The sequence below is a fragment of the Schistocerca cancellata genome, chromosome 12 (assembly GCF_023864275.1).
Source record: "Schistocerca cancellata isolate TAMUIC-IGC-003103 chromosome 12, iqSchCanc2.1, whole genome shotgun sequence".
NCBI classification, from domain to species: Eukaryota; Metazoa; Arthropoda; class Insecta; order Orthoptera; family Acrididae; genus Schistocerca; species Schistocerca cancellata.
In genome coordinates, this window is record NC_064637.1 from 52,126,541 (window position 1) to 52,141,933 (window position 15,393).

Here is a 15,393-nt window from a genome sequence, read left to right on the forward strand (position 1 = left end):
GGGAGAGAGATGGCGGAGTTTTGATAATCTGTAAGACTGAATGTCAATTATGAATATTAAGGTAAATACATTGTTTGTTCTCTATTAATATCTTTCATTTGCTAACTATCCCTATCAGTAGTTAGTACCTTCAGTAGTTTGAATCTTTTATTTAGCTGGCAATAGTGGCGCTCGCTGTTTTGCAGTAGCTTGAGTAGCGAAGATTTTTGTGAGGTAAGTGATTTGTAAAAGGTATAGGTTAAAGTTAGTCAGGGCCATTGTTTTGTAGGGGTTATTGAAAGTCAGATTGCGTTGCGCTAAATAATATTGTGTGTCAGGTTAAGCACAGGCTTGTATAATTTGTTCTAAGTGGACATTTCATATGTACAATTGTTTTAAGGGGACGTTTCATACAGTGGGTCTACTCTGTGATGACCTACCTACCAATATTCTTCGAAACGTCGACTGACTCTGCTGTGGGTTTGCTCTGTTGTGGCCCATTACCTGTCAGCATGTCAAGAGTCAGCACTGTCTTACCGTTGGAAGGACAATACTACTTCTTCAAGACTGCATGGAAATCCACTACTTCCGTGTGCATTGTATTTTACTGCTCAGACTTTGAGCAAACAAACTGCAGGTTTACTCTTATGATGAATGATCAGGACTGTCTTTATTGACTGTGAAAAAAATTTTAGCTGTTGACCAACATTGTATCAATAAGTGTGTGCATTTGATATCTTTGTTATTGTAATTATGAAAAATTTTATCAAATCTTTATTGGCCACTGCCCAAAAATATTTTGTAAAATTTTTTGTGGGGAGCATGGGGGCTATGTAAGTAGGCTGTTTAGATTTTTATATGGGTAATGCCACGTAGCGCTCTATATGAAAATCACTGGCTGTGCTGTGTGCAGTATGTGGCTAGTTTGCATTGTTGTCTGCCATTGTTGTCATTAACTGCTACAGCTGGATGTGAACAGCGCGTAGCGTTGGGCAGTTGGAGGGGAGCCGCCAGCAGTGGTGGATGTGAGGACAGAGATGGCGGAGTTTGAAATTTGTAAAAATTGATGTCATGAGCTGCTGTATATATTATGACTATTGATGACTATTAAGGTAAATACAGTGTTTGTTCTCTATTAATATCTTTCATTTGCTAACTATCCCTATCAGTAGTTAGTGCCTTCAGTAGTTTGAATCTTTTATTTAGCTGGCAGTAGTGGCGCTCGCTGTTTTGCAGTAGCTTGAGTAGCGAAGATTTTTGTGAGGTAAGTGATTTGTAAAAGGTATAGGTTAAAGTTAGTCAGGGCCATTCTTTTGCAGGGATTTTTGATAGTCAGATTGCGTTGCGCTAAAATTATTGTGTGCCAGGTTAAGCACAGGCTTGTATAATTTGTTCAAAGTGGACGTTTCATATGTACAATTGTTCTAAGGGGACGTTTCACTGAGTATGTGACAGATTTACAAAACTTTTATGAGACACATTTGGATGACCGATTAGATAATATAAAGTTCATTAATGGCATTGTGGTTCACATGAAATACAATTTGAAGGATTATTACGTGGAAAATAATACATCCACAAATATTTTTCTAGCAGCATTTACTACATCAAATGCAAGGCTTAGATTATATAATATGTTGGACACAGTTGGAGAATCTGTTATGTATTTTGATACTGATTGTGTAGTATACATTGACAATGGGAAAAAATTCTGTGGAAGCAAGTTGTATGTTGGGTGGATGGACTGATGAATTAGGAAATAACTGGATTACAGATTGGGCTTCGACTGACCCGAAAAGAAAGATGAAAGATTTGGAGAAAGATGATAAAAAAACATAGTTGAAGATAAAGGGTTTCACTTTAGACAATAAGAATATTCAAAATCTGAATGGAGAAACTATGATAACTGAGAACGAAGTTAAAGATAGGATAAAACTGGAGTATCAGATAACCAGAAGTGCAGATACTAAAAATCTGTTTAACAAAGAAGTTAAGAAAGAAGTCTCATTTCAGTTTGATAAAAGAGTTGTTATAGAAAATTTTGATACAGTGCCTTGCGTTTATTAAAACCATTTATTTATCTCGTGGGCGTGTTTGCTCAGTTATTAAAGTTATTTTATTTATCTTGTATGTGTGTTTGCGCAGCAAAATTATCCCCTCGTGTGCACAAGTGATCTATTTATAAAGGAATTGGAAAATGTCAGCAAATTGCCAGCGAGTGCGCTCAATCCACCCCGTTACTACAGAAGTGTGACGGTTGTAATAAGCATGTGACAAGCTTTAAAATGTCAACTTACGTTATCAGGGTTTCTGTACCAGTTCGCATTTCTTATCTTATTCGCGTTCTCTCTCTGATCTTGATGGCTTTCAATGTAAGCAGAAAACTCGTCTTGAGAAAATAAATATAATTTCGCAAAACATTGGGAAGTGTTTTCCTCTTTGATATTATTATGTTCTACCGGACAGCGACAGAAAATTCAGTTACTAATAAAAAGATTGTTAATTTACTTTCTTTTGTGCCCCTTAGCGTGAAATGAGTCTTGTAGCGATGAATCCTAGTCCGCTGTTTCAACTGAATTTGTTTACTGCGATAGGCCTGTTATGGCTCCAGTTGCCATTATCAAACTAGCTCCGAGTAGTACATAGAATTTTATCATTATTTGTTACTATTTGCTATTTCGATTTACTGTAGGATTTTCGAACATGTGTTGTGCTCAAACGTTATGAATTATCTCGAAGAAAACGGTGTATTGACAGATAACCAACACTGATTCAGGAAATATCGTTGTTGTAAAACATAAACAGCTCTTTATTCTCACGAAGTAATGGGTACTATCGATAGAGGACGTCAAATTGATTTCATATTTTCAGATGGAAATAAGGCTTTTAATCCTGTTCCTTACAAGCGACTTCTAATGAAATTGCCTGCCTATGGATTATCGTCTCAGTTGTGTAGCTGGATTAGTGATTTCAGAAAGGTCACAATTCGTAATAACTGATGGAAAATCATCGAACAGAAGCAATATCTGGTGTTTCCCATGGAGACAATCTCAGCACACCCTTAAAGTGATTGCAGATGGCATTCTTATATACCGTCTCGTGAAGTCATCAGATGATCAAAACCAATTTATCCCTATAGTGCGAAAAGTGGCAGTTGAATCTAAACAAGGAAATTGTTGTGGAAAGCGAACCAGAGACTGCGATTTATTGGCAGAACTTTTACCAAGTGCAGCAGGTCAACTAAAGAGTCTGCCTGCACTACGCTTGTCCGTCCCATTTTGGAGTACTGATGTGCGGTCTGGGATACACATCAGATAGGATTGACGAGGGACATGGAAGAACTGAATCTTCTCGTTATGAGAGTATTGAAGGGCGATCTGTTTTAGTTGTTACAGTAGAAAATTAATTGTCGTAGTAGAAAAGGTTCATTTTATAAACATGACCGAGGCCTCCTGGACAATATGCTGTGTGTAGTAAAATATTTTAGCTTATAATGTGCTGAATTTTATCCACTTAACATCTTTTGCGTGTGCGTGAGCGTAAAATGAACACGTTTTACTACAAAAAACATGTTTCATGTTTAAGAGCTGAAGATGACAGCTAAGAGTGTTGAAACCCGTTATCTTGAATAAAAAATACTTCTTGCGATCTTGGTTTTTGTGTGGTTTTCGACATCGAAAAAGTTCAAAGAGAGGCAGCTCGTTTCGTCTTACCACGAAGTAGAGGAGAAAACGCCGCGGATATGATTAGCGAAATGGGGTGGCAATCATTAAAACAAAGTCGTTTTTCGATGCAGCAGGCTCTCAACATGAAATTTCTGTCACGAACTTCCGATCTGGAACGTATTTTGTTGGTGCCGACATACATAGGGCGAAATGATCATCATAATAAAACAAAAGATATCAATGCTCGCTGAGAAACATAGGGTGTCCCATAAAGAATGACCCGATTTTAACTTGTAATAATATTGAGACAAATGTCACTAGGTAACTGAAACAGCGCTTAGATGTAATTGGCAATGGTCTAGAGTTTCGGATAATACCCGCTAGATGTCGGTACGAGTGCTGACCTGGAGCGTGTGGCCAGTCTCGCGCAATATAGCGTCCGCGCATCAGAAGGCGTATTGTGTTATTGAAATCTTGCAATGCTACGGAACTGGTTATTCCCACAACTTGACTCTGACAGTTTCATCTATCAGCAAGATGGAGCACCACCGCACTGGCACAACAACGTGCGCAGTTTCCTCAGTCCAAAATATATAACAGATTCTCCAAGTGTGTCCAACATATTGGATAGAGCTTACAGGACCGCGAGGCCAGGCTTTACACTCTTGGCCTCCTAGGTCCCCTGACTTAACACCGTGTGATTTCTTCCTGTGGAGATATGTTAAACCATATGTTTACGTTCCTCCCTTGCCTCGTGGCATTGGTGAACTAAAAACCAGAATATCAGCTGCTGTAGCTTCAGTGACAGAAGACACCTTACGCTCAGTTCGGGATGAAATCGGCTATCGGCTAGATGTCGTCCATGCAGGCAATGGAGGGCATATTGACCATTTATGATGGATTATTATAAACTTCTATCTTTTCTAAATAATGTACACTGCTGGCTATTAATATTGCTACACCAAGAAGAAATGCAGATGATAAACGGGTGTTCATTGGACAAATATATTATACTAGAACTTACATGTGATTACATTTTCACGCAATTTGGGTGCATAGATCCTGAGGAATCAGTACCCAGAACAACCATCTCTGGCCGTAATAACGGCGTTGATACGCCTAGGCATTCAGTCAAACAGAGCTTGGATGGCGTGTACAGGTACAGCTGCCCATGCAGCTTCAAAGCGGTACCACAGTTCATCAAGGGTGGTGACTGGCGTATTGTGACGAGCCAGTTGCTCGGCCATCATTGACCAGACGTTTTCAGTTGGTGAGAGATCTGGAGAATGTGCTGGCCATGGCAGCAGTCGAACATTTTCTGAATCCAGAAAGGCCCGTACAGGACCTGCAACAGGCGGTCGTGCATTATCCTGCTGAAATGTAGGGTTTCGCGGAGATCGAATGAAGGGTAGAGCCGCGGGTTGTAACACATCTGAAATGTAACGTGCACTGTTCAAAGTGCCGTCGGTGCGAAAAAGAGTTGGCCGAGACGTGTAACCAATGGCATCCCAAACTATCACGCTGGATGATACGTCAGTATGACGATGACGAATACACGATTCCAATGTGCGTTCACCGCGATGTTGCCAAACACGGATGCGACCATCATGATGCTGTAAACAGAACTTGGATCGTCCGAAAAAACGACGTTTTGCCATTCGTGCACCCAGGCTCTTCGTTGAGTACACCATCGCAGGCGCTCCTGCTGTGATACAGCGTCAAGGGTAACCGCAGCCACGGTCTCCGAGCTGATAGTCGATGCTGCTGCAAACGTCATCGAACTGTTCGTGCAGATGGTTGTTGTCTTGCAAACGTCCCCATCTGTTGACTCAGGGATCGAGACGTGGCTGCACGATCCGTTACAGCCATGCGGATAAGATGCCTGTCATCTCGACTGTTAGTGATACGAGGCCGTTGGGATCCAGCACGGCGTTCCGTATTACCCTCCTGAACCCACCGATTCCATATTCTGCTAACAGTCATTGGATCTCGACCAACGCGAGCAGCAATGTCGCGATACGATAAACCGCAATCGCGATAGGCTACAATCCGACCTTTATGAAACTCGGAAACGTGATGGTACGCATTTCTGCTCCTTACACGAAGCATCACAACAACGTTTCACCAGGCAACGCCGGTCAACTGCTGTTTGTGTATGAGACATCGGTAGCAAAATTTCCTCATGTCAGCACGTTGTAGGTATCGCCACCGGCGCCAGCCTTGTGTGAATGCTCTGAAAAGCTAATCATTTGCACATCGGAGCATCTTCTTTCTGTCGCTTAAATTTCGCGTCTGTAGCACGTCATGTTCGTGGTGTAGCAATTTTAATGGCCAGTAGTGTAGTATGCAATTTGTTGGTGTTAAGCCAATCTTCCTAATAAATAATTCTATTTAAAATCGGGTCACTATTTTTGGGAGACCCTGTCTTTAAGTGTTCGTCTTTCCCGCGCACTGTTCGAGAGTGGAACGGTACAGAATTAGCTTGAAGGTGGTTTAATGAACCTTCTCCCAGGCACTTAATTGTAAACTGTAGAGTAGTCATGTAGATGTAGATGTATTCCTCTAAGACTAAATTTTGACATCGGTTGTCGAGAGCAGACTGCAGATTACTACTTTTTTTAAACAGTTAAAATCTAGGAACCACAAAGCAGAATGTCTAGAGCAAGCAGTGTAAATCTCGTACGTATTACCAACCGTCTGTGAAGAAATGGGATTATAGTACGCGCACACGGCGATTCTTATTAACTCACTAGTATGGAAGAGGTCGAAGAAACGTAGCGGCACATGAATACGATTTAAGAGTTCGTTAATCGTCAGACGAAAATGAAAGAATAATGCTCCTTAAATTAAGGTCACACTTTTTTTGGAAGAGTATAAATTTTTCACAAATTCCTGTTAGGGAGACACGGTAAACTAATAGTTGAGACAGAATGTGAAACAATTCCTCAGACTGTATGCTGACAGTAACTTCCCTCTTCCTTATCTTTCCCGTTATGATCCTGTAAACTGAAATCACAGACATTTTGGTCTTATACACTGGAATACTCTCTTTCAAATTCTGAAGGTGGAAGGGGTAATATACGGGGAACGAAAGGCTATTTACAATTTGTATAGAAACCAAATGGCAGTTATAAGAGTTGAGGGGCATGAAAGGGAAGCAGTGGATGGGAAGGGAGTGATACAGGGTTGTATCCTCTCCCCGATGTTATTCAATCTGTATGTTGAGCTAGCAGTGAAGGAAACAACAGAAAAATTCGGAGTAGGTATTAAAATCCATGGAGAAGAAATAAAAACTTTGAGGTTCGCCGATGACATTGTAATTCTGTCAGAGACAGGAAAGGACTTGGAAGAGCAGTTGAACGGAATGAACAGTGTCTTGAAAGGAGGATATAAGACGAATATCAACAAAATCAAAACGAGGATAATGGAATGTAGTCGAATTAAGTCGGGTGATGCTGAAGGAATTAGATTAGGAAATGAGACACTTAAAGTAGTAAAGGCGTTTTGCTATTTGGGGAGCAAAATAACTGATGATGGTCGAAGTAGAGAGGATATAAAATGTAGACTGGCAATGGCAAGGAAAGCGTTTCTGAAGAAGAGAAATTTGTTAAAATCGAGTATAGATTTAAGTGTCAGGAAGTCGTTTCTGAAAGTATTTGTATGGAGTGTAGCCATGTATGGAAGTGAAACATGGACGATAAATAGTTTAGACAAGAAGAGAATAGAAGCTTTCGAAATGTGGTGCTACAGAAGAATGCTGAAGATTAGATGGGTAGATCACATAACTAATGAGGAGGTGTTGAATAGGATTGGGGAGAAGAGAAGTTTGTGGCACAACTTGACTAGAAGAAGGGATCGGTTGGTAGGACATGTTCTGAGGCATCAAGGGATCACCAATTTAGTATTGTAGGGCAGCGTAGAGGGTAAAAATCGTAGAGGGAGACCACGAGATGAATACACTAAGCAGATTCAGAAGGATGTAGGTTGCAGTAGGTACTGGGTGATGGAGAAGCTTGCACAGGACAGAGTAGCATGGAGAGCTTCATCAAACCAGTCTCAGGACTGAAGACCACAACAACAACAACACAATTTCATCATAAGCTGCTCGTCGATCCTCTCTCAAAATGCCACTAACAGTAAAGTGAGAGGTGTTCTTTGTTGCAGTCGATGGCCCACCACTTCGTGGGTTCTCCTCAGTGCTTACCCGACCTTCACGGAAGCGAACAGGTCAGTGAGGTAGTGTGCTTCGATCCCCGAAACTATTCCCACACACCTCTCTCACAGTATTGGGAATTTTCTTTGGATTCTTTCCACGTAGGGATTCGATTTTGATGTAGCAACACTCGTCGTCATGCGTAATCCCACCTGATTCGGTTTCAGTTTCTGTTTCAAAACTGCATTACTCACAACAGTGCCACACGAACCAACAAACGCGATACGACCAGCACGGCTTAAGTCTCGCTCACATCTGTCGTGAATTTACATTTGATCACGCGACCATAACACTCGCGCATGAGTAGCGTGCTAGACTTTTGAAACGACCCTTGTACGTATTTTTAATAATTCCAGTGCTTGCTGAAAGCCTTATGACCAACCACTGTAGATTCAGATATGAGAAATGTAGATTTAATATAATCCATTATGGAGTCGAGGTAGCAGTTGTCGTTATACTGGTTATCACTGTTAGCATTCAGTCGCGATTCTTATACACATATTTTAACAACGCGTTTCAGGAGACAATGCTCCCATCATCGGATTGTAAAATCTATGCCATGAAATTAAACGGACTAAAAAGACTAAATACCATCACAAATAGTTTTACTGTATGGACTTCCCAACTATTTGTGATGGTATTGTGTCTTTTTAGTCCGTTTAATTTCATGACATAGATTTTACAACCTGATGATGGGAGCATTGTCTCTTGAAACGCGTTGTTAAAATATATGTATAAGAATCGCGGTTGAATGCTAACAGTGACAACCAGTAATGTAGATTTAGATGTAGATGCAGATGTAGTAGTGTAGATTGAGATGAAGGCATTGCTGTAGATGTAGATCCAGTTGTAAATGTAGATGCAGTACTGTATATAGATGCAGATTTCGAAGCTGATGCTGATACAGTGGCACCTAAAATTAGTACACACGTGATTAGCTTCTTCCGTCCACGAAGGAACATCCCTGATACGGGAGAGCGGACGGAGCTCTCATGTATGACACAGATTACTGCGCTGTGGATGCTCACAAATGGACGAATATACATCTGTACGTCTACATCTACATCTATAAATATACCCTCCATGAACCATGGACCTTGCCGTTGGTGGGGATGCTTGCGTGCCTCAGCAATACAGATTGCCGTACCGTAGGTGCAACCACAGCGGAGGGGTATCTGTTGAGAGGCCAGACGAACGTGTGGTTCCCGAAGAGGGGCAGCAGCCTTTCAGTAGTTTCAGGGGCAACAGTCTGGATGACTGACTGATCTGGCCTTGCAACACTAACCAAAACGGCCTCTCTGTGCTGGTACTGTAAATGGCTGAAGGCAAGGGGAAACTAAAGCCGTAATTTTTACCCAGGGCATGCAGCTTTACTGTATGGATAAATGATGATGGCGTCCTCTTGGGTAAAATATTCCAGAGGTAAAATAGTCCCCCATTCGGATCTCAGGGCGGGGACTACTCAGGAGGACATTGTTTTCTGTATTAAATGCATCAAACCAGTCTCTGGACTGAAGACCACAACAACAACAACTCTGCAAGGCAGAGGATAAGTCCCACTATACCAGTTACTATGGTTTCCTCCTATTCCATTCACATATGGCGTGTGCGAAGAATGGTTGTTGTAATGGCTCTGTGCATGAAGTAATTATTCAAATCTTATCCTCGCAATCTCTGTGTGAGCGATACATAAGAGATATCCCAGAGTGGCTGTGCAGTTCTAGGCGCTGCAGTCTGGAGCCGAGCGACCGCTACGGTCGCAGGTTCGAATCCTGCCTCGGGCATGGATGTGTGTGATGTCCTTAGGTTAGTTAGGTTTAAGTAGCTCTAAGTTCTAGGCGACTGATGACCTCAGAAGTTAAGCCGCATAGTGCTCAGAGCCATTTGAACCATTTGTAGTATGTCCCCAGAGTAATCATTTACGTCCGGTTCTTGAAACTTCGCTAGTAGACTTTTTCGGGATAGTTTACGTCTCTCTTCACGAATCTACCAGTTCAGTTTCTTCAGTTACTCTATGACCCTATCCCATGGATTAAACAAACCTGTGACCATTCGGGCAGCCCTTCTCTGTATACGTTCCATGTCCACCATTAGTCGTATCTCGTAGGATCTCACACACTTGAGTAATATTCTAGGGTGGGTCGAACGGATAATTCGTAATCAATCCCTCTTGTACACTGATTGTGCTTCCCCACTAGTGTAACAATAAACCACCTGGTCTGTCCACGACTGAACGTATGTGATTATCCCATTTCATATCCCTACAGAGTGTTACACCCAGTTGGGCGATTCTAACATCAACTCGTTGATACGATAGTCTTAGGATACCAGTTTTTTTTTCTTTTTGTGAAGTGCACAGTTCTACATTTCTGAAAATTTAGAGGAAGATGCCAATCTCTGCACCAATCTTATGAAGATCTAATTGAATATTTATTCAGCTTCTCTCAGATACTACCTCATTACAAATAACTGCATCATTTGCAAAAAGCCTGATTTTACTATTAATATTGTCTGTAATGTCATTAATATATAATATGGACAGCAAGGGTGCAAACACACTTCTCTGGGACAGACTCGAAGCTACTTCTACATCTCACCATGACCGTGCTTCCAAAATAATATACTGTGTCAAAAATGGTTCAAATGGCGCTGAGCACTATGGGACTTAACAGCTGTGGTCATCAGTCCCCTAGAACTTAGAACTACTTAAACCTAACTAACCTAAGGACATCACACACATCCATGCCCGAGGCAGGATTCGAACCTGCGACCGTAGCAGTCGAGCGTTTCCGGACTGCGCGCCTAGAACCGCGAGACCACCGCGGCCGGCAATATACTGTGTCCTCCCTACCAAAGAGACCTCAATCCAGTCACGAATTTCAATTGATATCCTATATGATGGTACTTTTGACAATAAGCGTACGCGCTGTACTGAGGCAAATGCTTTTAGGAAATCAGGAAACAGTGTTTCTACCTGGTTGTCTTGATCCAAGTCTTTCAATACGTCATTTGGGGAAAAGTGCAAGTTGGATTTTCACATGATCGACGTTTTTGAAAACCATGCTGGTTGGCAGTAAGGAACTCATTCTGTTCAAGATACCTCATTATGTTTGAGCTCAGAGTGTGTCGTAAGATTCAAAAACATATCAATGTCAAAGATTTTGGATGGTAATTTTGTGGATCACTTCTAGTACCTTTGCTGTAGACGGGAGTGATCTGCGACTTTTTTCCAAGAACTGGGCACAGTTTTTTGTTCGAGGGATCTACGATAAATCATAGTGAGTAGTGGGGCTAAATCAGTCGCAAATTCGGCATAGAATCTGACAGGGATCCTATCAGGCACTGGAGCTTTGTCCAGTTTTAACAATTTTAGCTGTTTATAAGCACCACTGACACCAATACTTATTTCAGTCAAATTTTCAGTGGCACGAGGATTAAATTGGAGCAGTTCTGGGTTTTCCTTTGTAAAGGTACGTTTGAAAACGCTATTAAGCATTTCAGCATTAGCTTTGCTACGCTCAGTTACAGTTTCTGTCTCATTCGCTGCCGGCAGGTGTGGCCGAGCGGTTCTAGGCGCTTCTGTGTCGAACCGCGCGTCCGCTACGGTCGGAGGTTCGAATCCTGCCTCGGGAGTGGATGTGTGTGATGTCCGTAGGGTAGTTGGATTTAAGTAGTTCTAGGGGACTGATGGCCTCAGATGTTTAAGTCCCATAGTGCTCAGAGCCATTTGAACCATTTTGATCTCAGTCGCTAGGGAGTGTACACTCTTTGGTGCCTTTACATACGACCAGAATTTCTTTGGGTTCTGTGAAAGATCACCTGACTATATTCTGCTACAGTAGTCATCGATGGAATCACGCATTGCTTTCTTGACAGTTAAAAGCTTTTCATTCACCATCTCTCTATCTATAGATCTGCGTTTTGTTTTACACCTATCTTGCAGTAATCTCTGTTTCTGTAGAAGATTCTTTACACTGACTATATACCACGGAGATTCACTTCCATTGTAAACTGTACTACTCTGTATATGTCTATTCAGTGAGCGGTCAAGTATACTTTTAAATTGGCGCCAAAGTTCCTCCACATGCTCCTGACCTGCGCTGAAAGTTTCAAGTTCCTCATTGAGAAGTGACATAACCGACTGTTTTATGTAATTTATTTGTCCTTTGGCCTTTAGTAATCATTGCTGTCACGACCGCATCACTGTCATTGATACTTGTTTCGATCTGGACAATCTCAAAGATGAGAGGTCTCCCGAATAAAATTTTCACTCTGCAGCGGAGTGTGCGATGATAAGAAACTTCCTGGCAGATTAAAACTGTGTGCCGGACCGAGAATCGAAATCGGGACCTTTGCCTTCCTCCAACAAGGGCTCTACCACCTGAACTCACGAACTGTCCTCACAGCTTTACTTCTGCCAGTTGCGCTTGTTCTACACTCCAAACTTCACAGAAGCTCTCCTACGAACCATGCATGACTAGCACTCCTGGAAGAAAGGATATTTCGGAGCCATGGATTAGTCACCGCCTGGGGGATGTTTCCAGAATGAGATTTTCACTCTGCAGCGGAGTGTGGGCTGATAAGAAACTTCCTGGCGGATTAAAATTGTGTCCCGGACCGAGACTCGAGCTCGGGACCTTTGCCTTTCAAGGGCAAGCGCTCTACCATCTGAGCTACCAAAGCACGAGTCACACCCCGTCTTCACAGCCTTACTTCTACCAGTTCCGCTTGTTCTACGTTCCAAACTTCACAGAAGCTCTCCTGCGAACCTTCCAAGACTAGCACTCCCGGAAGAAAGGATATTTCGGAGACATGGTTTAACCACAGCCTGGGGGATGTTTCCAGAATGCGATTTTCACTCTGCAGAGAGGTGTGCGATGATAAGAAACTTGTGGCAAATTAAAATTGTGTCCCAGACCGAGAGTCGAGCTTGGGGCCTTTGCCTTTCATGGGCAAGCGCTCTACCAACTGAACTACCCAAGCATGACTCACAACCCATCCTCACAGCTTTATGTCTTCCAGTTCCCCTTGTTCTACCTTCCAAACTTCATAGAAGCTCTACTGCAAACCTTGCAAGACAAGAACTTCTGGAAGAAAGGATATTTCGAAGACATGGCTTAGACACAGCCTGAGGGATGTTTCCAGAATGCGATTTTCACTCTGCTGTGGGGTGTGCGCTGATATGAAACTTCGTGGCAGATTAAAATTGTGTCCTGGACCGAGACTTAACCTCGGGACGTTTGCCTTTCGTAAGCAAGCGTTCTACCAACTGAACTACCCAAGCACGACTCACGACCCCTCCTCACAGCTCTAATTCTGCCAGTTCTTCTTGTTCTACCTTGCAAACTTCACAGAAGCTCTACTGCGAACCTTGCAAGACTAGCAGTACTGGAAGAAAGGATATCTCGGAGACATGGACTAGCCACCGCCTGGGGGGTGTTTCCAGAATGAGATTTTCACTCTGCAGCGGAGTGTGCGCTGATATGAAACTTCCTGGCAGATTAAAATTGTGTGCCGAATCGAGATTCGAACTTACGACCTTGGGCTATCGCCAACAAGGGCTCTACCAACTGAACTTCCCAAGCACGACTCACGACCCGTCCTCACAGCTCTACTTCCGCCCGATCCGCTTGTTCTACCTTCCAGACTTCACAGAAGCTCTCCTGCGAACCTTGCAAGACTAGCACTTCTGGAAGAAAGGATGTTTCGGAGACATGGTTCTTTCACAGCCTGGGGGATGTTTCCAGAATGAGATCTTCACTCTGCTGTCGGGTGTGTGCTGATAAGTAACTTACTGGCAGATTAAAATTGTGTCCCAGAGCGAGATTCGAGCTCGGGACCTTTGCCTTTCAAGGGCAAGCGCTCTGCCAATTGAGCTACCCAAGCACAACTTACGACTTGTCCTCACAGTTTTACTTCTGCCTGTTCCGCTTGTTCTACCTTCCAAACTTCACAGAAGCTCTTCTACGAACCTTGCAAGACTAGCACTCCTGGAAGAAAGGATACTTCGGAGACATGGCTTTGCCACAGCCTGAGGGATGTTTCCAGAATGAGATCTTCACTCTGCAGCGGATGAGTGCCACTTCCTGGCAGATTAAAATTGTCTGCGAGACCGAGAGTCGAGCTCGGGACCTTTTCCTTTCACGTGCAAGCGCTGTACCAAGTGAGCTGCCCGAGCGCGACTCACGACCCCTCCTCACAGCTCTAATTCTGCCATTTCTTCTTGTTCTACCTTCCAAACTTCACAGAAGACGCCCTGCGAAACTTGCAAGACTAGCACTCCTGGAGGAAAGGATATTGCGGAGACACGGCTTAGCTACAGCCCGGGGATGTTTCCGTAATGAGATTTTCACTCTGCAGCGGAGTGTGCGCTGATATGAAACTTCGTGGGAGATTAAAATTGTGTCCCAGACCGAGAGTCGAGCTTGGGATCTTGGCCTTTCACGGGAAAGTGCTCTACCAACTGAGCTACCAAAGCACGAGTCACGACCCGTCCTCACAGCTTTACTTCTGCCATTATCTCGTCTCCTACCTGCCAAACTTCACAGGGGCTCTCTTGCAAACCTTGTAGAAGTAGCATTCCTGCAGGGAAAGATATTTGGGATTCATGGCTTAGCCACAGCCTGGGGGATGTTTCCAGAATGAGATTTTCACTCTGCAGCGGAGTGTGCGGTGATACGGTCTGCCAGGAAGTTCGAGGCAGAAGGATCCGACGTGACGCCGTGTTGTCTCTGTCCCGCAGCTTACTTCTGGCAGGTGTGCAGGGGCGGACACGTCCCCCATGGCGCGGTGATGGCGGGCCACGACAAGGACGGCGCCCCCGTGTACGTCGGAAGGGCTCACCACGCAGGTGACCTGCTGCCGGCCAAGGTGGTTCCAAAGAAGGGCGGCGCGTACGTGCCCCACAACGGCCAGGAACTCTTCAAGACCGCCTTTGAGGTGAGCCCACTTCGCACACATGCCAGAAATCTGATTTCAGACTCAGCCAGCTTTTCAATATCTGTTTTCAGAGGAGAGAAATACCACACATATATTGCCTAAATGTAAAACCTTCCGCCGTTTTATTGTTGTTCGTGGTATTCTGAGAGGATCGTTGAATTGGTAACGCCCCATATTATTTTAAAAAATTCAAAAAAATGTTCATATGTGTGTGAAATCTTATGGGACTTAAGTGCTAAGATCATCAGTCCCTAAGCGTACACACTACTTAATGTAAATTATTGTAAGGACAAACACACACACATGCCCGAGGGAGGATTCGAACCCCCGCCGGGCTCAGCTGAACAGTCCTTGATTGCAGCGCCTGAGACCGCTCGGCTAATCCCGCGCGGCCACATTATTTTAAAAAGCCATTAATATACAAGGGTCAATCTAAAAGAAATGCACACTACTTTTGTAAAAATACAGTTTTCATTCTGCTTCTGTGAAAGTTTTACAGGGTGTAGATACTTCCTTCCCGCTTGTTGTCAAACTTAGTTCAACCTGTTCCCGTGAGTGGCGCCGTCACAGCATGTCTTCAAGATGGCTGCTACACTT

The 15,393-nt window shown here is 43.3% G+C and overlaps 1 protein-coding gene across 1 annotated transcript in view; it reads left to right on the forward strand.

Moving 5' to 3' along the window:
* LOC126109775 (natterin-4-like) overlaps window positions 1-15,393 on the forward strand; it is a 78,539-nt gene that overhangs the window by 29,187 nt on the left and 33,959 nt on the right. Inside the window, exon 2 of the mRNA XM_049914829.1 lies at window positions 14,600-14,796. Within this exon, the coding sequence (XP_049770786.1) occupies window positions 14,600-14,796 (197 nt within the window). The remainder of the gene's footprint in view (window positions 1-14,599; window positions 14,797-15,393) is intronic.